This window comes from Glycine soja, chromosome 6 (assembly GCF_004193775.1).
Source record: "Glycine soja cultivar W05 chromosome 6, ASM419377v2, whole genome shotgun sequence".
Lineage (NCBI taxonomy): Eukaryota > Viridiplantae > Streptophyta > Magnoliopsida > Fabales > Fabaceae > Glycine > Glycine soja.
In genome coordinates, this window is record NC_041007.1 from 4,249,079 (window position 1) to 4,271,040 (window position 21,962).

Sequence of the window (21,962 nt, forward strand, 5' to 3'; positions counted from 1 at the left end):
TATTCAGAAATTTTATATATTTTTTTTTACAAAAATATTAACATTTCAATTTTCACGAATAAAATAATGTTTATTCTGTTGCCACGAGAAAACTAAATAAATATAATAATTAAGTAATTATAACAATTATATGAGTCTTTCCAAAAATAAAAACTCAAAAAGCATCTATTAATATATCTCATGTAACATAGCTTTTGAATTTTTTTTAAAGATTTAAAAGAAACCAAATTATCTCATATGTTAAAAAAGAATTAAAGAATTATAAATGTTAAATCATAACATCATTTTTATTTAAATTAAAAATACTTTAAATATAGTCATTAATTATTAAAGTCATGAACATTTTTCAAATAAAAACAAAGAAAACCTTGAATATTAAAAATATTGATTATTAAAAAATATCAATGTATGTTATAAAGGATAACATTATTAGAGAAATCCTTAATATTAAAAGATTGAATTCACATCCTATAAGAAAAATGAATGTAAACATTATTTTCGTAGGATTTGTGAAAAATAAATTTCATTAATTTTTAAAAATGTATTTATTAAGGGATTTTAGTTTAATTTATGGGACAAAATGCATAAATTGTTGTAATGATATTTGTCGTAAACTCTTATGAATAAAAAAAATTATAACTTACTCATCTGATGATAAAAATATTTTTTTATGACAGTAATTTGGTCCGGCCTTGATCGTGGCAACAAAAAAAAAGGGGGGGAAGAGGATACGGTAAAGCAAACCGCAAAGTGAAAAGCGGAAGAAAAGCACTGAGTACGGTGGTGACGTGTCGACTAGGATATAAATATGGTAGAGTTTCGCCATTTTTGACTCATAGTCCATAGCCGATAGGGCGGGAACCCCAATTTTCAGCAGAACTACCTCATGCCAGTAAGTTACTCTATCTCTTGGATTTCACTCTCGAATTCTTCCTCTTCTTCTTCCCCCATTTTCTCCTTTGCAGGAACCAACCACGAATATGCGCCACGGCACCAAGGTTTGGGTCCACGACAGAGATTCCGCTTGGATTCCTGCTGAACTACTCGAATCTTCCGGAAATAAAGTTACTGTTGCTACCGCTTCGGGCAAGAAAGTGAGAGTTTTGTTTCTGCCTAATTCTCGCCGCTTGCGTGTGTGAATGGCTGTACCGTGCATAATTCGGATGATGAATCTGTGAGGTGATTTGTTTTGCAGGTTGTTGCTCTTCCGGAGAACGTGTTTCCCCGGGACGCAGATGAAGAAGAGCATGGCGGAGTCGAAGATATGACGAGATTGGCTTACTTGAATGAGCCGGGGGTGTTGTACAATCTCCGAAGAAGATATTCGCTGAACGATATTTATGTGAGTGTTTATTGAATGAATTTGTTGGTATCTATGTGGACAATTAGGGTTTTTTCATGTTCTCAGTCCTTATTTGTTGATGATGAGATGAACGTGAGATTATAGTTGTGTTATTGTGCTGTGTGACATTGAAAATGTCTAATGGTGTTTGGTGAGCCGAGTTGGCATTAGAGGATTGACACATTGGTGAAATGAAATCTAACTTTCTGTACTATATTATCAATGTAAGATTTGTTATTGCTTATTAGAGTTTAATTGAAATGCATTGAGAGTGTACAGGTTTTTTAAACTAAATTTTTTAAAATTGACAGTTCATAGAAATTAATCTCTTTGAAAAAACTATCTTAAATTTCATCCCTTTGATGGCTTTTGATTGATCAGTAGTGTAAAGTATTTTATATTGACATTGCATGACAATTAAACTCTTATTATTACTGGAAAATTTTGTTTGGTTATGGTACTACTGCTTTTAGAGTTTTAGTCACTTCACACTCTGCTGGTATTTGAACGATTGACATGCCATAAGCTGACATATGTGCTTTGTTGTCACTTTCTGTTTATGTATGAAGTTAAATAATTAGTGCTTTCATTTAAGAGAGCTTTTTTGGTAGTTCATTTCAGGCGCATTACTTACCTGACCAGGTAGCCAATACTGATATATAAATTAATACATAATCAGTAGCTTTTAACACTGTCATTTGCCTTTTGGCAATATCCCCTAATGAAATTTACTTAATATATATTATTTTTCTGGGGACTGTTATGCTTATCCTTCACATTGCATTCTGTACTATTTTATGCTTTTTGCATGACTTGTTTTTCTTTGTTAGACGTATACAGGGAGCATTTTAATAGCTGTTAATCCATTCACAAAGCTTCCTCATTTGTATGATATCCATATGATGGAGCAGTATAAGGGAGCTCCATTTGGTGAGCTTAGTCCACATGTATTTGCTGTTGCCGATGCATCTTATAGGTTAGTATGCATTTTGTTTTGTATATTATTTGATTTTTTGTCATATTTACTACTTGCCTTTTCATTTTGCAAGTTAGTGAATTTTTGTTGGGCATGATTTAGAGCAATGATGAATGGAGGACAAAGCCAGTCTATCTTGGTCAGTGGTGAAAGTGGTGCTGGGAAAACTGAGACAACAAAATTGATTATGCAATACCTTACCTTTGTTGGTGGGCGTGCTGCTGGTGATGATAGAACAGTTGAACAACAAGTTCTTGAAGTAGGCTGGCTATTCTTGAATTCAATGGATCACATGTTTGGCAATTAGTTCACTTCTAATTTTAATTTAGGCATCAATAGGGGATAATAATTTCACTTTTTGCTTGATTCAGTCGAATCCACTTTTAGAGGCATTTGGAAATGCAAGGACTGTCTGGAATGACAATTCAAGGTAAACTTGATTCTTTATAGTTTGTAGTTTACATCTTCTGCCAATCTCTAATTATTTTCACTTCCCAATTAGATATAAGAAATAGACTTATAATTTTTCTTTGGGCTATCTTATGATGTTTTCTTATGTTTTTATTAACTAAAGCATGCTATGTGTAGTAATTGTGTCTAATATCCAATCCATCCAAAAACCAAAGTTGACTTAATGGAAATGTAGTTATGTACCCAAAGAAGTGCCATTTTCATGGAGTGCCAGATATTTTTGGGACCCAGATTTGCTAGCATAGTGAATTGTGACTGCACCATTGTAGCATAAAATCTTAAAATATGCAAGTGTGAAGAGAATTCTGTGACATCGTAGGAAACTGATACCCTTGGTATATCCTAGGAATTAGATTCAGAAGGATTGAAAGTAGGAATGGTGATGTATTGATGTTTGTGATTAACATCTGAGGTTTAAGTGGGTGAAATGGAAGAATACTACCTAAGTTTGTAACATAATTTTGATTTTCAAATATGTGCATGTAATGGATAATCTGGTTCTCTGTTATGGATGTTTTAACTGGGTTTTACATTTTAATGAAACAGTAATTACAGTTTAGCACGTCAAATACTCTTCCATTGAAATTGTTCTTGTTCATTGGCTCATGTCATTTCTATTTTTCTGGTTGCAGCCGTTTTGGGAAGTTTGTTGAAATTCAATTTGATTCAAATGGTAGAATATCTGGGGCCGCAATTAGAACTTACTTACTAGAAAGATCACGAGTAGTGCAGATAACAGATCCAGAAAGAAATTATCACTGTTTTTATCAATTGTGCGCATCTGAAAGGGTATATTTCAGTCTTCGGTGAAGTATTTATTTGATTATATATTTAGGTGTTAATATGCAGTAGAAAGCTATGTTTTGCACTGTGCATGTGCATGTTACTGTTTTCAGTATGTCCTGTTATTGTTATACCTTGTTATTGGAATGCTTCTTTTTTAGGATGTAGAGAAGTATAAGTTGGGAAAGCCAAGCCACTTCCACTATTTGAATCAAAGTAAAGTCTATGAATTAGATGGCGTAAGCAGTGCTGAAGAGTACATGAAGACGAGGAGAGCAATGGATATTGTTGGCATAAGTCACGAGGATCAGGTATAATGATGCTACCCATTAGTGTATCTTTTGCTTTATTGTATGCTGTTTTGGTTAATTTTTGTTGATTGGCTATCCTTTACTCATAGTTATACTTTCTTTTATTATCAGGAAGCCATATTTTCCACCTTAGCTGCAATTTTACATTTGGGAAACGTTGAATTTTCTCCTGGAAAAGAGCATGACTCGTCAGTAATAAAAGATGAGAAATCAAGATTTCATTTGCAGATGGCTGCTAATCTTTTCAGGCAGGTGATTTATGTTTGGAACATTATTTAACTTACATGGTTTATATTTTTACTTGGTTTAATTTCATTTTCCTCATTTGCATTTTCTTTCAAATTAATTTATTTTTTTAATGTTCATTTTATTTCTATAAAAGAATTTGATAATATGACTAAGTAGGGTGCATGAACAGTGTAGAAAACTAAAACATGCCAGGGAAGTCTGGGGATAATAAAATTTGTGTACAATACAATGGTGCAAAAATGACTAGGAAATGCTAAGGTGTGTACCGAATAGAGTTTTCAACTACTATTGGGTATTGACTTTGCAAAGGTAGTATTAAGTCTTCAGAATTGGTATGTCCAAGAAAGAGACTAAGCTTTAGAATAATTATCATTGGTTTCTTTAGTCTGTGAGAGATTCGATTTCTGTGTGAACAGGTAGTGCAGCTAGCGCATATTTTTGTATCTTTTGAGAAAATGATAAAAATACCAAAATGAGATGGATGGTTGGTTACTTGTTTGTTTTTCTTAACATGTAATGACTAGACATAATTTTTATATAAGTTTTCAATTTTCATCCTCTTTTAAACTTAATGGAATGGCTGCCAATTTTCAATCTCTAGATGTGATTTGAACCTACTGCTAGCAACACTATGCACCCGTTCAATACAAACCCGAGAAGGAAATATCATCAAAGCTCTTGACTGTAATGCTGCTGTTGCTGGTCGGGATGCTTTGGCAAAAACTGTCTATGCTCGTCTGTTTGATTGGTATGCTTATGGACAGTGGTGAATTGATTGATTTTTTTTTATCATGCACATATTGGGGTGAACATACTAATTATTTGTTGTTCTACCAGGCTTGTTGATAAGATCAATGGTTCTGTCGGGCAAGATATCAATTCCCAGAAGCAAATTGGAGTTTTGGATATATATGGTTTTGAGTGTTTTAAGGATAATAGGTAATTCGTTGTCAATTAAATATCTCTGAGGAGTAGGAATACATATTTTTTCGGGTTATATGCATTGTGGAAACTTGAAGTGAGTGGGTTATCCTGGTGCATGGGTCTGGCATGTATTACTCTAAATACTTTCCACTTCTCTAGTGCTCTTGTAAATTTTAGTACATCCACTAGTAGAAAAAATGAATTGTGCTCCGACATTTGAGTTTGACTAGTACCATCTATTGATTTTTTTTTCCTACTGTGTTTTGATTATTGAATTGTTTTTTCTGCTGCTGTTATTTTAATTTGGTGTCTTTGTTGACATGATTCCCTTTGATACAATTATATTTCCTTAAACAGTTTTGAGCAATTCTGCATCAATTTTGCAAATGAAAAGCTCCAGCAACATTTTAATCAGGTATACAAGTTTGTTATTATATTTATTATATGTTAGTTCGCTTTCACCAAGTTAGCTTTGTTTGTTATAATTAGTTGAAAGCTAGAGTCAAAAGTATGGAGTTCAAAACTGCAAGTTGACAAGTTACCTGATTGGATTGAAAATGTTTGGTAAAATTTTGATACATATAAAATGGCATGGATATGCTAATCTATATATAATTAAACATTAAATAATTTTATGCATAAAAATTTATTATTGTTGTTGTTGTTGTTAGGTAAGGTATAATTGAGACAATTTTTTTTTCTTACACGACATTTATAATGGGATGGATATAGTACTGTATAAATTATATTATTATATATAATTCTTTTATAAACATACTGTTCTATGTTGTTTCCTAACCAAACTCCTTTTGTAGGATAAAAATTACAATGGACCAACAAGATAGAATATGTAGTAGGATAATATAATCATATTTTGTTGGTGTACCAAACAACCGATCAAAACAAAATAGGATAATGTATCCTATCATATCCTACAGCCTGTTATTGAAACAAGTCTTTAACTTATGAAATTAGAGATTTTAAGTTAGTAACTTTTTCAAAATAGCTTCCTAATCAAACACCTCTAGTAGCTTATTTTTTGTCAAATAAGCTACTTGACTAATTAGAAGCTACCCAATTATCTTTCCGAACACATTCAATGCCTAGGTGTCTTAATGTGAGTGTGTGGATTTTTTTATTTTTTATTTTTAAATTTTCTTATAACTTGTCTGTTGCTTGTCATTTCTTCCAGCATGTTTTCAAGATGGAGCAGGAAGAATACAACAAAGAAGAAATCAACTGGAGTTACATTGAATTTATTGACAACCAAGATGTTTTAGATTTGATTGAAAAGGTTTTATTAAATTGTTTCTTTAGCTGGAGCTTTTTGATTCCATGTTTCTATGTTCCCATGTAGTATTATCCATTTCAAACGGATTGCTTGTTTCACACATAATATGTGGTTAATACATGTGTCTGAAATGTTGATGCCTAAAGAATTGTGAACAAATTATGTCTTTTGTCAATTTATTACAGTAGATCAAAATACTGAAATTGAAAGGAGAATTTGATTAGAATTTAGAAAGTACTAGACATTGATAAACCAAGCCAGAAGAAAAGAGCACAAGTAGAGAGAATTCTGATTTTATTGATAAGAGAAAAACTAAATTAAAATCAGTTGAGTCTCTATCTACAGAGGATCAGAAGTATTGACTCTAGTAAAACAGTAAGCCTAACTAACTTGCTAGTTAAAATTGGCTGAAAGTGACAGGCAACTGAAATCAGAAAATAAAGGCTACACTACAGCACTACTACATATGGCTGGTTGATCGACCTACTCTAGGGTACACGTGGTATATAGATTAGTTCTCTCTAATAGAAAGCAAATACTTGACCACATTAAATCAAATCCTTTTTGTCTTATTCTGTGCTTTTGGTCTAATGTTTGGATCTCTCATATATATGATTTTTGACATAATATTGGAAATAAATGTTGGACTGGGTTCTTTTAAAGGATAAGTTGTTAAGATCTGCACATCTAGGATTTATTTAACCATAATCATGCCTAATGAATATTATGTAGCTTCATTTGGAAATTAAATTCTGTTGCTTTTATCATTGTTATGTACAAATAATTTTTTTTCCTTTGAATTGCATTATCTTATTGACTTGGTTCATTCTTTTGCAGAAACCCATTGGTATTATTGCTCTGTTAGATGAAGCTTGGTACAATTTAAGTTATTTAACCTGAATTAGTGTATATTTATTCATACATTACCCTCTTGCAAATTATCTTTAATCCTGATTTTGTTTCCTTTCAGCATGTTTCCAAAATCAACGCATGAAACATTCTCAACCAAGTTGTTTAAGCACTTCCTGTCACACCCTAGGCTAGAAAAGGAGAAGTTTTCTGAAACAGATTTTACCCTTTCTCATTATGCTGGAAAGGTAATCCAGTGTTGCAGACTTGCAGTACTTTCTCTTGTTTTGAAAATGAAATATTTTGATGGTATATCTTCCAATACTTTTATGTAGGTCACTTATCATACAAACACCTTCTTAGAGAAAAATCGTGATTATGTAGTCGTAGAACATTGCAATCTATTATCCTCTTCAAAATGCCCCTTTGTGTCGGCTCTTTTTCCTTTGCTAGCAGAGGAATCTTCAAGGTCATCATACAAGTTTTCTTCTGTGGCTTCCAGGTTTAAGGTTTGAATATATATTTCCTTTTGTGAGTTACTGAATTTAAGGGGATTCATTATAATGAACAAACAAAATAGTATAGGAGGCTAAAGTATTTGGTCAATAATTTTATGTTGTTGATCTTTTCCTGTTTCATGTCCTGTATGTGACACTGGTGATGGGGACTTCAGCAACAACTTCAATCACTCATGGAAACGCTTAACACAACAGAGCCTCATTACATTCGATGTGTCAAGCCGAATTCTTTGAATCGACCACAAAAGTTTGAGAATACTAGTGTCATACACCAATTACGCTGTGGGGTCAGTAGTTAGATATTCTAACTCCTTTAGTACTACTGTTCATCTAAAGTTGTAAAGACACATTGCCAGTATGCCAAATGTTAAATTTGTTTCCTTGATTGCTGTTTGCTGATTTCTTTGTCAGTCAAATAAGTTTTTTATAGTTTTATCCAATGTTACTGTACAGATAAGGTTACTTTTGTGGTTTTTCCTTTTAATGGTGGCGAATATCTTTTGTCTTAGTGCATTGAATTTTTCCTGCTCAAATAATTTGAAAGGTTTTTAATGGCACTCAGTTTTATTTGAATGTCATTTTGTTTCCCCCTCTTAATTTATATTATCTATTATTAATTTATTTTCCTTTTTAATATAAATTAATAGACTTCCATCAACATGTGTACATGCATAAAAAAATTGACGTGGGCTTTATTCAAATTTTCATACTAATGAGGCAGCCATAATTATCTTGTTTTTTCTTGTCATCTAGATTTACTTCCTAGCATGGTATCATTTATTAATATTTCTTTTCATGGCCATATTTTATTTAGGGTGTCCTTGAGGCTGTTAGAATAAGTCTGGCAGGTTACCCCACTCGAAGGATTTACTCAGAGTTTGTGGATCGCTTTGGACTAATAGCTCCCGAATTTATGGATGGAAGGTGAATCTTGTTAATTTATATAACAGTTTAACTCTATAATTACATGATCTTTTTATTTTTGAAAGTGAAGTGGGAAGCTTTGAATTACTCCCATAAAACCTGGATTTGCTTCTCTGATTTACTCCTAGATTGGCTGGTTTATTTGGTTATTAAACAATTAATGCAAAAGTTGTTCTACTTGTAAACGTGGACATATCATGGGCCAGTTCAATTATCTTCTTGAAATAGCCAACTTGATCTTGTTATAAAAATATTGGTTATGATAATTCCATGTTTATTGGTGGTTTTAATTTACTGAAACAAATGAAAAAGAAAAAGCAAGCTGGTTTTACATCTTTTTAAATTTGTGATTCTTCCTTTTCATTCAGTAGAGGAAAATGTTCTTGTTTGTAGAAATTTTACCTTGTGGCATTGATTGGATCATTTTGTATTGACTGTACATGCATTTTATTTATATGAATGCAAGTGAAGCAATAGAAGCTTCTTATTTGATAATTATTTCACTTCTCATCAATGTTTGCTTATACTTTTTGTGTTGACAGTTATGACGATAAAGCTGTAACTCTGAAAATATTGCAAAAGCTAAAGCTTGAGAATTTTCAGGTGTTCTTCTTTGGGCCCATGCATACTGCTGTTGTTCATAAAAACTTGGGTGTAAAAGCATAAATGAATTTATGTTGGTCATATTTTGATTTTTTTATCTGTTCAGTTAGGTAGGACCAAGGTATTTCTCAGGGCTGGTCAAATTTGCATTTTAGACTCTAGACGTGCGGAAGTTTTGGACAATGCTGCAAAGTGTATTCAGCGTCGACTGCGGACATTTATTGCGCGCCGGGATTTCATCTCAATCCAAGCTGCTGCTCTTTCTATTCAAGCATGCTGCAGGGGTCAGCTTTATTGACATTTAATAAAAATATAAATTAATTCCCCTTTAATTACTTTTTAAAACTTATGGTCAATAAATATATGCCAGTTGTGATTTTTTTTATTGAATATAATGACTTAAAATGTGCTTGATTTGTACTGCATTGGCCATTGGCCCTTTTAGAACTTCATGAACTAAACGATCATTGTTAGTGCAAGCATTTCTCATGTAGATTTAGGATCTTTAAACTGTATGTAGGATTTAACTCCTCTAAAGTGGAGATGGCGCAGCAGTAACAACTATTGTCGTTCAGAAATATATTTGTATGTCTTTTATAAATATTAATTAGAAAATCAATGGTCGTGTTTTTCATAGCGTCATAGTTTGTTTTACATGTGCATGTATTTAATCACAATCTCAACCATTGATTTATAATCAATGGTTATAACTACACTTTATCTTCCAAGTGCACTTCACTTTAGAGGAACCCAATCAATTAATTGTCCTGGTCCTCATCAGTTTTTCTTCTTATAGGATGCATTGGCCGAAAGATATATGCTTCTAAACGGGAGACAGCAGCAGCTATCTCCATTCAGAAATATATCCGTATGTGTCTGATGAGGCATGCTTATGTGAAATTATATTATTCTGCTATTATTGTACAATCCAATGTTCGTGGTTTCACAACTCGGCAAAGATTCCTGCATAGAAAAGAACACAAAGCTGCCACTTCTATTCAGGTATTTTATCAAGAGATGGAGTTGTATCATATCCTTTAAAATGTCGAAGCAATGGCATGTTCTTCATTTTAATATATTCATTCCATTTTGCATATTCTGCTTATAGCATTGAATTAATGAATTATTTTTGTGTGTAATTTTGACTGATTGTGTAAAATATTATTTTGTAGATTTTTTAGTTTCATCTCTCATGTATTCATGTTTATAAGCATAATAATGCATTATTTGTTTTCAATTGTTCCCTGCATTACTTTCAATTACTTGCCATTTTTATTTGGTTGGCAAGATGGATTCTGATGTATTATCTTGTTTATAATACGTACCATTGATATATAGGTCTATTGGAGGATGTGCAAGGCTCGGTCTGCCTTCCTAAAACATCAAAATTCAATTGTAGCAATACAATGCCTTTGGCGGTGTAAACAAGCAAAAAGAGAGCTTCGCAGACTTAAACAAGTGAGGTTTTCTTTCTTTTTTCCAGGTGGAGGAGAGAATCAAGTAGAAGTTGTTCTCACTACCTTATTGTTTTTTGATTTATCTTTTTTAGGAGGCTAATGAAGCTGGAGCCTTGCGTTTAGCTAAGAATAAACTTGAGAAACAATTGGAAGAGCTTACATGGCGTTTGCATCTTGAGAAGAAAATAAGGGTATTACTTCCGAAAAGAAAGAGATGTTATGGCTTGGTTGTGTTCAATTTTGATTCCTTGTAAACGAAAGAGTGTTTTTTGACATTTTATTTTGTTGCTGCGCCACGTTCTGAAAAAGAATAAGCTTTTCTTTTGCTAATGTCATGCATATGTTTTTTGACATGCAGTGGATTATGACTTATGAGTGCACCTGGTTATTTCTGTGTCATGACTTTTTTGGTAATGGTTAAATTGTTTTGTCAATTCTTAGTTTAAAATTATCCAATTAACACTATATATTTCAAGCAAATTTTCATTGTTTCTGAGTCTTATGATTTGATGCAATTTATAATTCACAATTCAAAAATTAACTTGACAATTCATGATTTTTGTTGTGATTTGTATATTTGTTTTGGCTTTGTTTTCTGGTATGGGAATTTCTTTTCCTCCATCTTTTTATTGTTTTATCTTTATAACTCCAATAGAATTTCTTTTATTAAAAAATGTGTCCTCATGCATAATTGCCATTTTTTCTGTAAATTATTGGTTTATGTTTTCAAATTTTCTGTCATTTAATTTCTCTGCTGACTGAATTTTAGACCAACAGTGTGTACTGTCCATCAGTTCACTTTGATTATATTAAAGAAAGAGTTTGATTTATACAGGTGAGATTTGGGGAACTTGTGATAATGTATTCTTCGTTGTCATGCAGGTTTCTAATGAAGAGGCTAAGCATGTTGAGATTTTCAAGCTACAGAAGATGGTAGATGCTCTGAATCTTGAATTAGATGCAGCTAAACTAGCAACAATTAATGAGTGCAACAAAAATGCAGTTTTGCAAAATCAGTTGCAATTGTCAGTAAAGGAAAAATCCGCTTTAGAAAGAGAGCTAGTTGCAATGGATGAAGTGCGAAAGGAAAATTCTCTATTAAAGGTGCTTGATGTTGAATAGTTGTGTTCATTTGAGTTTGTTTGATTTTGACAATACATATGAATTTCAATTATTCTTGCTATGCAAATATATGGCAAGATTTTTCAACTTCTTTGTGTGGTCTAGAATCTAGCTTGAAATACTTCACAAATCTATTTTCATTGTTTTTCTGCAAGAATTTATCCTTTTAATCTGTGTGATGTATGCAAATTGGAGTAGAAATGGGCTGGGCTGTGCTATACAATGCCTGAACCTGGCCTATTGCCCAAATTAAAGGCCTGAGATTGAACTGTTTACCCTATATAAGCATTGTTTTGAGGCCTAAATCGGCCTGAAAGCTTATTAAAAGCTTTCTTTATTTACAAACATACCTAGGCTAATTACAAGTATAGTTAAGCCAGCGAGTTTAAGTCTTCCAGTAGACCAATGGGTATATAATTTAGGCTTAGTTGCACTTTTTACCCCTAGCTTTTTAATTTTTGATGAATTTTACTCCCAACAAATTAATTTGGTGCATCTTATCCCCAACTTTAACCCCAACTTAAAAGAAACTTGAGGAATTTACCCTCTGTCATTTTACTCCTAACAAAATTGCACTTTTTACTCCCATCTTTTTATTTTTTTTGGCAAATTTTACCCTCAATTTGTGTGCTTATTAATGGAAAAATGGCTGGTGTAAAATTCACAAGTTTCTTAAAATTTGGGGGGTAAAATTTGCCAAATATTAAAAAGTTGGGGGTAAAAAATGCAATTAAGCCTATAATTTAAAATTGTAGTAAAAATTTAATACAATAACATTATTATCATTGTATTATTTGTATTGATTTAAATAGAAAAAAAATACATTCGAGTAAGTATACTCTTAAAGCCTGGTATCTTAGCCCTAAAAGGCTTTTTGGATGACGTCTAAGTCTAGCCTAATTAACTAAATAGGTTTTAAAAAGGTTTTGGCTTGACATATTTAGTGAATAGGCAAAATCTACCCGAGGCCTGATGTGGGCTATAGATCATAAGCCCCCAAAATATGGTCTGACCTATTTTCTTCTCTAATGCAGACTCATGCTATAATTTGCAGAAAATGAGGTGTGGTTATGGGTGATGTGGGATATGCTAGATTTAAAAATTTGAAGATGGGTTACTGGTAGAGAGCCTAAGTGTAATGTTTGTGCTGGGTCAAAAAAGTGGTTAAACATTGAGTTTGGATTTTTTCATTAAAGGCCAAAGTGGGTGAAAATGTTTCGGTTTTACTTCTCACTTGAGTGAGATGGCATGGGATAATATAATGTGAAATGTTTCACTTGATTTTTAGGTTCATTGGTTGTCAAAAGTGGTTTTACTTGGTTCATCTTCAGGTTCTAGGCTTATGGTTGGACAAGGATGGAGTGTTGATTTTTTTTTTTTTTTTTTTTATGTTTTTAGTTTCCTTGTATGATTAGGAGAGAATTAGTTGGATGGTACTTGCGTTTGCTGGCTGCTACATCTTCATCAAGCGTATAATAATCTTATTTGTTAGGTTAAGGATATATCTACTTTTTTTATCCGTAGTATGTAACTGAAAATCTGTTCAAAATAGGACATGTGTTGGCTTCTGCTATAATTTTTTGGTAGTTCTTTTTCCCTTTTTAATTCATTTACGTTCAGATTGGATTGCCTTTTTTTTTCCCTGGGCTTTGTTGCTACTCTAGTTACATATAAAACCATTTAAATGTTTTTACCCAACAAAGTAATCTTTTAGGATAGTTGGTTGACTTGGTTCATGATATGGTATTAGAGCATTTATGATCATGTGGTCTGTAGTTTGATCCTTGTCTCTATTCTTCCAAGTTGGTAAAAGATTAATTTCAGCTTCTGCATGAGGTAGGGTGGGCTTGTGCACTGTTTACCCTTGAAACTCAAAGGGCTCTTGCTTGAAGGCATGTGTGAGATATGAAATCATTCATTTGCTTTCACTTATTAGTTTAAGCTTTTAGAATGAATGGTTCAAGCCATTTTCGTCCCTATCTCACTTTCTTTTTTGTCTGTCCTTTCTAATAAATTCTGTTACATAGGATTTCTTGTCTGACATGTGTAGGGTTCATTGGATGCCTTTGAAAAGAAGAGCACGGCTTTGGAGCTTGAGCTTGTGAATGCTCGGAAAGACCATGATAAAACCATTCAGAAAATGAGGGAGTTTGAACATAAGTGTTCTGAACTTGGGCAAAATGTCAAAAGGTGCCTTTTCTTCTGCTTTCCTTTTTCCTGTTTTACAAATTCATTTAGTTTTAGTACCAAAGGTGCTGTATCTTCCCATTCCAAAGTTTTGTTTGCTTGCCTTTATTAGAGTTTGAGCTTTGTTAAAAGTTTTGGTGGTTCATGTGCAGTGTGGTTTACTTAAATGGCTATTGTTTTTTTGTTTGTAATTCTCATTTTCCTATTTTATTTTTAATGTAGTCTTGAAGGAAAGCTATCAAGTTTAGAGGATGAAAATCACGTGCTTCGTCAGAAAGCCTTAAGTGTATCTCCTAAGAGTAACCATCGGGGTTTGACAAAGTCATTATCCGAAGTAAGTTTCTAAATGCATATTGATGTTGATATCAGTTAATGTTTACAGAAGCTGTTTTGCATTATTCCTTATTAATTTGTAACTTTGGTTGGGTTTTCATTTCCCAGACAGCCAATTTAAATGTTTCAAATGTTGATGAAAATTTAAATTCTGGTATAATAAAATCTATACAATTTACTTTTCTGAAACAGAAATACTCAAGTGCGATAGCCCCCCGCACCGAGCAAAAGCCCACATTTGTAAGATGCCTAGATTTTTGGCTTCTTCTGTTGAAAATAATGACTGAACACAATTATAGCTTTTCTTTTGCTGCAATTTTATGCAGGAATCACCCACACCTACAAAACTTATTCCCCATATTACACGTGGCGGCTTGTCAGACTCTCATCGATCAAAATTAACAGCAGATAGGCACCAGGTATTATTTGCGCTTGAGCACTGTTGTGCTCAGACTTCAGATAACTGCATAAAGTGTAGGAAATGTAAGAATCAATTGACTTAGGCATGGATACAACACTAATAAAACTGAAATGTGGTGCAAAACAAGAATGAAATGTATATATTATCAATTTTATACCTAAACATATTCATCAGAAGCTAGGATTGACTGTGCTTTGCATTTTGCCAAATATTGTGCCCTATAGGCTTATTGATACCATGTGTTGTGCAGGATAACTATGAACTCCTCTCTAGGTGCATCAAAGAGGATTTGGGGTTCAAAAATGGTAAACCTCTGGCAGCTAGTATCATATACAAATGTCTTCATCATTGGCATGCATTTGAATCTGAGCGGACAGCCATATTTGATTACATAGTTGATGGAATTAATGATGTCATTAAGGTAAATAATTTGCTCTTATAGTACTGTATTTGAATTGTGGGATGCTTCTATAATTTTTATGAGATTTAGTTCATTAGAGTGGCATCTGTTTCAGGTTGGAGACGATGACATTGTCTTGCCATATTGGCTGTCCAATACATCTGCACTTCTATGCCTCTTGCAAAGGAACTTGCATTCAAATGTTTTTTTAACAACCACTGCTCAACTTTATACCAGATCATCTGGCTTGACCAGCCGAATAGGGAATGTGAGTTATCAAGTTGAATATTGATATCAGATTTTTTCCCCTACTTGCACATTTGAAATGCTTTTCTTCTACTATGTGGGTGATGTTTGACTTGGTTCAAACAATTGCAGTTCTCTGATGGGGCAAATACACCAAAGAGCTGAATAGATAGTACACTGTCATAATTTTTCCCTGTCCTAGTAAACCTCAAATGCTAGACAGAGACTGTTTCCATTGAAAGGCTACCAGATGAGTAGTAATAGATGAACAGAAATGTAGAAACAAATGAGCAACAGCTTCTGCTGAACCAACAAATTAGACATATATCTGGTATAAGCTTTGTAGGGCGAATCTTTAACATCCTACTTAAACTTTTTTTCTGAACAGCTCTGATCCTGGACACTTGACAAAACCTAATTATCATTTCACTTTACAAAATTCCCAGATACAAATTTCCTTCCCATTACTGGTCTTGAGCCTTAATTCTGCAGTGTTAATTTCCTTCCCAGTACCAGTCCTGTGCCATGATTCTATGCAGAATACTGGATCAGCAAATGATCAACTTGTACTATTGCAGTATCTTCATGGACAGAAAGCCTGTAATGATTGCAACTTTATCAACACTTTTGAAACCCTTATTGCTAAAATGCTCTTCCTTCTAAAGTTTTTTCTCTTACAATCTTCTGCTCATTATGCTGATGATGGCTGCTAGGAGAAAGCTAAATGATGCAGAAAGTGGAGAACAACCTATTTATTTCATTGTTTAGAATGTTTGATGATTTGATCATTTTGTTATATATTCAACTTTCAGTTACTTATTATTCGAGACAATATATGATATAAGTAACCATTATTGGATTCTTTTAGAGGTTGTGTGATTATTGCATTGTTTTTATCTGTTGATTTATTTGGTTTTGGTGCCATGAGTTTTTTTCTTCTTCAGATTTTGCATTTCACCCTAGTTGGTTGTCTCCCAGTCCCTGCTTTCTTTATCTACATTCTTATTTAGTTTGACTTCCCATTTTCAGGGAATGAGGTCTCCATTGAAGCTTCTTGGATATGATGATAGTGCATCACATGTGGAGGCAAGATATCCAGCTATTCTTTTTAAACAACAACTAACTGCTTGTGTAGAGAAGATTTTTGGCCTTATACGGGATAATTTGAAAAAGGATCTGTCTCCACTTCTGGGATCATGTATTCAGGTGGCATTTCTTACTCCTTGCTGATATTTTGGGGATTCAAGTAATGTGCGACTAAATTGGCAAGTCATATTTTGTGAATCATTGTGGTTTTATTCTTGGTTCCACTATAATCTTATAGTTCTAAACCATAATTTTGAATCAAAATTTTAATGACTGTTTGACTTGACTTCATTACTTGAGTTGAATTTAAGTTCAATAGTAAGATGTTTGTTGTGGGAAGCTAAGGTTTAGAGTTTATAGAGGAATGTAAAGAAACCATTTGGTTGTACAAGGTAACAAACTTTTGATTTTGATGGTTAACTTCTTTCTTGTGGCTACTACGTGATGCTGTTAAATACGAGAGTTGGAAAAACTTAGGTGATGGTTGAGGTTGGCAGAGATGCCTTTGTTTTGCCAAGTGATTTTCCAACCTCCATTTTTGGAACCAATTTTACTCATTACTTGCATTGATGATTTTACGGCTTTGGATTGTTGTCTTTCAACAGCTGCTATATATTTTTCCTTAATTTCAGATTCTTATGTTACTAATATATAGAATATTTGCAGTTATAAATGAATTGATCATTTTTTTTTATGTATCCTTATAATAATCTCTTGAAGACTTTTTCTGTTTTTATGAAGTTTAAACTCAGCACTAATAATTTTACATTAACTGATAAAAATATCTAAATTGGAATTTAATTGTAAATTTACATTAAAATGGGACTTAGATCTTAGCGTCCCTTTTTGAGGACTTGCTTTATGCTATAACACAATGGTGTTATTTGATTCATGTAGCCAATCCCACTTAGTGCGAAAGTGCTTTTGTCGTTGTCATGCTTTAATTTCTTGGTTTTTTAGATAATGTTTTACAAAATCAATTTTCTTATTATATATGATACTGGTTAGGCACCTAAAACGGGTCGAGTGCAAGGTGGAAAATCATCTAGATCTCCTGGTGGGCTTCCTCAACAATCACCCGTTGCTCAATGGGACAACATCATCAATTTTTTGGATTCACTCATGAGCCGCTTATGTGCAAATCATGTATGTTATTTATTTTTGTATTGATTGGTGTCACCATTTGATCTGTGCTCTACTTTTTTTGTCGTCTTTGTAATCATTTGTTTGGACATTGAGACAGAATGTCCAAACAAATGATTACGGTTTCATTATTTGAACTATGGTTATCAAAATTCAAAACTATAACGGACCAACCAGAAACTGGCCAAGCATCCTGTCCAAAACCGTTCTAGCATGAAAGAACTGAATGAAAACTGGACTTGAACCAGGCAAACTGGTAGTTCCACCAGTTTAATTAGTTCTTCAAAACACTCGTTTATTTTATTTTATAAATGTCTAACATATTTGAATATGAAGGAGTCATCCTCAATGAATGTTGTTATATGAATTATTTTGTTTCTATTTGTAGATGTTACTATTGCTAATGGGTATTGTTGTATTGTTGAACTAAAATGTTGTCTTATTTGATTTGACTTTATGTGTACAGTTTTGAATGTTAGTGTTATAAGTTTTGGCATTCATAAGTGATTTTTAATGTTGTGAAGTTATCAATTTTATGTTGTTTTTAGTTTATTATATTAAAATTTATAAAATACTAATTTGATTATTATTGGTTCAATCACAGTTAGAATATTTATTATTGAACTGATGCTCTTATCGGTTTAATGACTGGGTTGGTTTTCAAAATATTGACAATTTTCAATTGAATTCATTTGGGATTTTGTTTATCTAGCTTTGTAGTATTCTTCTCGTGGTCTTTTTAGTTGGGTGTCTTTGTTATCTTTGAAGAGATTGGCATGCTGCATTACTATGTTTTCTTGTTCCTTTTGTTGTTGTTGCATCATCGTTAGTCTGAGGATTTCTTATCCACCTTTTATATCTGACTTTGAAGCTTTGGTGTGGTGAGCTGAAATAGTATAGTTCTTTGAAAGCAGAGATACCCAGTGCTTCTTTGTTAGACACTTAGTTGAGAACATAGTATCAATTCACATTTCTGTTAGAAAAGACATAAATAATGATCCTATAAAAAACAAAAAAGAAATGAATAATAATTTTTTTTAACAGCAAATCAAAATATTATTGTATGCAGGCCACGAATTGCAACCTTAACAAAAAGTAACATGTTACAAATCAGACTAGAGACATTAACGAAATAATCCCTAGCTAGAAATCAAAGAAATGATTAATGATATTTTGTGCTTATGAATTTAGCTGCCTGTTTTAATAAGTATCAACCATTCAATATGATCTATTTTTCCCCCTCATCCTTTCTTACCCTATGTGCAGGTACCATCCTTCTTCATCCGCAAGTTAGTTACTCAGGTTTTTTCCTTCATCAATATTACACTCTTCAACAGGTAAAAACCTCTATTTACTAGATGGCATTTTTTGTTTTCTCAAATCACTAACTCACTTTGTTTATTGAATTGATTTTCTGTAGTTCAGTTCTCTAATTTTTTATTTTAATTTCCCCATAATATCTTTTAGCCTTCTGTTGCGGCGTGAATGTTGTACTTTCTCAAATGGTGAATATGTAAAGTCTGGTCTCGCAGAACTTGAGAAATGGATAGCAAATGCAAAAGAGGAGGTAAACCGAGCTTTGATATTACTCCATGATTTTAGTTTTAAGGTTTAACCAGGTACTTCTGAAGTGCAGTATGCAGGAACGTCCTGGCATGAGCTGAATTATATAAGACAAGCTGTTGGGTTTCTGGTATAAGCATTACCTTAGTTGTACTTTTGTCTCAAATAGCACTGCTATACCATATTTATTCTTTCATTTGTTTGAATTGTACAGGTAATACATCAGAAGAGGAAAAAATCTTTGGAAGAAATTCGGCAGGATCTTTGTCCGGTATGATTATCATTAATTGTATTTATTATTGCAACATCTCTTATATCACACATTGATACTGAATAGCTTTTCAATCTCAATTTTTTTAAGTTCCGTCATTTCATTAAGATGCATGAGAAATTGAAGCTTATTTTTGGGGAATACAATTACAGCAACTTATGGCCATGACCTGTGGCTTGTGGGTATACCATCTTAGATTCTTATAATGCGAGTTTAGGCCTAACTCAACCCCAAAAGCTAGCTTAAGGGGTGAGGGTTGCCCCTCACTTATATATTCTTATATGGCTTTATCTTTAACCGATGTGAGACTTGGGTTTTTCCCAATAGTATAAAATGCCTGCATGTGAATGTCAATATTTGCTCCAATGTAATTGATTCATTTATTTGTTAAATTATTATTTTCTTTCAATAAAATATGTTGGTGTCTTTTATGCCAGACATATCTAAGAAAACCAGGGTAACAGTTGGATTGTCAATGCACTGTGTTGGGAGGGAGGAACTTGCTTCCTTCTTTCCAAATATTTATGCCATTTATTATTTTTTCGTTTTGTTGTTTCATATGTATCTCATTATTTACATGCATCACAGGTGAAATATTCTCATTTGTGCTTTTTCTGAAATAATACAATTTAAAGAAAAGTTAACCTATTCCAAGTCACTTCTTAACAGGCATTGACTGTTAGGCAAATTTATCGAATCAGTACCATGTACTGGGATGACAAGTATGGAACCCAGAGTGTGTCCAATGAGGCAAGTTGTGTTTTAGATTGATTTAAAATACTTTTATGATGGTGATTTCCTTGGAGTTCTGAACTGCATATGGTGAACAGGTAGTTAGTGAAATGAGGGAAATTGTGAGCAAGGACAATCAGAGTTTGACCTCTAATTCATTCTTGTTGGATGATGATATGAGGTAGTTTGCTTTAAACCACCAAAGTTCTTTTCAGTTGCTTGTAGTTTTAGCAAGTGATTGGTGTTCTAATTATTGGCATGCTACAAAGCAAATTTGGTTTCTAAGATGTTTTAATTATAATTTCCTACTTGGTAATAAACTAATAATCCTTTTATGTGGTTCTGAAACAAAGCAGAATCTAGTGTCTTAATTTGATCATGTCATGTAGCATGTCTAGGTTAAATTGCATTGAATACTTGATTCTTCTTTGGGTTGACAGAACTACATTTGCCACATTGTCACTGATGTGTAGGATTTTCTATGCTTACTCAAGAATATAAATCTCTGATTCTTTAGACATTTCCTGCGGTAAAATATTTCCATAGGACCTATAGTATTATTGGAAATTCCATTTGCTTTGATCCCCTCATCTTAACCTTCAATTTTTAATTTTTTTTGTGCAGCATTCCTTTTTCTGCTGAAGACATAGACAAGGCAATCCCTGCTATAAATACTGATGACATTGATCTTCCAGCATTTTTGTGTGAATATCCCTGTGCCCAGTTTCTTATTTTACATAAGTAATTGATCTGCACTACAATTGGAAGATCGTTGCTTGAAACTTAACTTCAACATTTGATCTCTGGAATTAAATGGCAACACAACCCAGTCGGAAATGTTTCCCTTCAAGTGGATGGCATTCTTAGTTGTCATCAGGTTTACTGGTCTGTCACCAAATACATTTGGTAATCTGTTGATATTAATTACCAATCAGAGAAGAAAAAATGATTTTCTTTGTTTGATTTGTAACTTCTCTCCGAGTTACTTAGTTAAGCCAGCAAGCTCTGTAATTATCTAAAGATAGGACTACAGTATAGTCTTGACGTGCTGCTTCTATTATTGCAGCCCATCGTCTCTCGTATTTATCATTTAAATTTTATGTTATATTCTATGTAGGTATGCAATTGTAATCAGAGCCTTGGCCAAAGAAATTAAAAGTTTTATTCTTTGATGTAAAAATGCTGATGAATTCCAGTCTTCGAGTTACATTTTTTATTCCTTTCAAACTTCATGATTCAGCAGTGTGATGCTGGTGATGCTTCCTTTGAAAAGGTAGAAGATCGGCTATACATAAGTTCGTAATGGAAGATCAGCTTATGGGTATCTTTGGCTGACTTTGGATGCCATTGTTTAATTTTGGAAGTGTCGCACAGTTCTGCTGCCAATTAGAGAAAATCTTGGTTAGGGCGAGAAAAATGACTGATGAGCATATCATCATTTCAATTGAGTATGATGCGTGTAATGAGTTTTTTTGTGGCATTATTTTTGCCTTCACGGTGCAGGACGAGCTGCCAACGGTTTTTGTTTCTTTGCCTTAATTTCTATATTTTTCCTATCCTAACATATAATGTCTACGTTTGTTTCGACCAACGGTTTTTGTTTTTTTTGCCCTAATTTCTATGTTTTCCCTATCCTAACATATAGTGTCTACGTATGTTTCGACCAACGGTTTTTGTTTTTTTTGCCTTAATTTCTGTTTTTCCTATCCTATCTTAACGGTAACAGTAGCAAGCCTTCTGACGAATAGGGTTTCTACTTT

At 33.1% G+C, this 21,962-nt stretch overlaps 1 protein-coding gene across 2 annotated transcripts; it reads left to right on the forward strand.

The window, feature by feature from the left end:
* Positions 1-706: 706 nt before the first annotated feature.
* LOC114414856 (myosin-15-like) lies at positions 707-21,793 on the forward strand. Of its 2 annotated transcripts, XM_028379294.1 has the most exons (39): positions 710-892; positions 966-1,094; positions 1,196-1,342; positions 2,173-2,318; positions 2,421-2,577; positions 2,690-2,748; positions 3,422-3,578; positions 3,734-3,883; positions 3,995-4,131; positions 4,734-4,880; positions 4,970-5,071; positions 5,414-5,471; positions 6,249-6,350; positions 7,185-7,222; positions 7,318-7,444; positions 7,532-7,705; positions 7,870-8,001; positions 8,529-8,638; positions 9,181-9,241; positions 9,348-9,525; positions 10,038-10,243; positions 10,580-10,699; positions 10,791-10,889; positions 11,581-11,802; positions 13,871-14,010; positions 14,230-14,341; positions 14,533-14,580; positions 14,667-14,759; positions 15,012-15,182; positions 15,277-15,429; positions 16,437-16,613; positions 17,502-17,639; positions 18,903-18,973; positions 19,104-19,203; positions 19,273-19,329; positions 19,414-19,470; positions 20,140-20,220; positions 20,301-20,383; positions 20,827-21,793. In XM_028379294.1, exons 1-39 carry the CDS (start codon positions 887-889, stop codon positions 20,945-20,947), a joined length of 4,566 nt encoding a protein of 1,521 aa, XP_028235095.1. In that variant the 5' UTR covers positions 710-886; the 3' UTR covers positions 20,948-21,793. The 2 variants fall into 2 exon arrangements, with proteins under 2 accessions (XP_028235096.1, XP_028235095.1); XM_028379295.1 differs by lacking the exons at positions 16,437-16,613; positions 17,502-17,639; positions 18,903-18,973; ... (4 more) ...; positions 20,301-20,383; positions 20,827-21,793 and adding an exon at positions 15,540-15,723 and having other exon boundaries at positions 707-892.
* Positions 21,794-21,962: the final 169 nt, after the last annotated feature.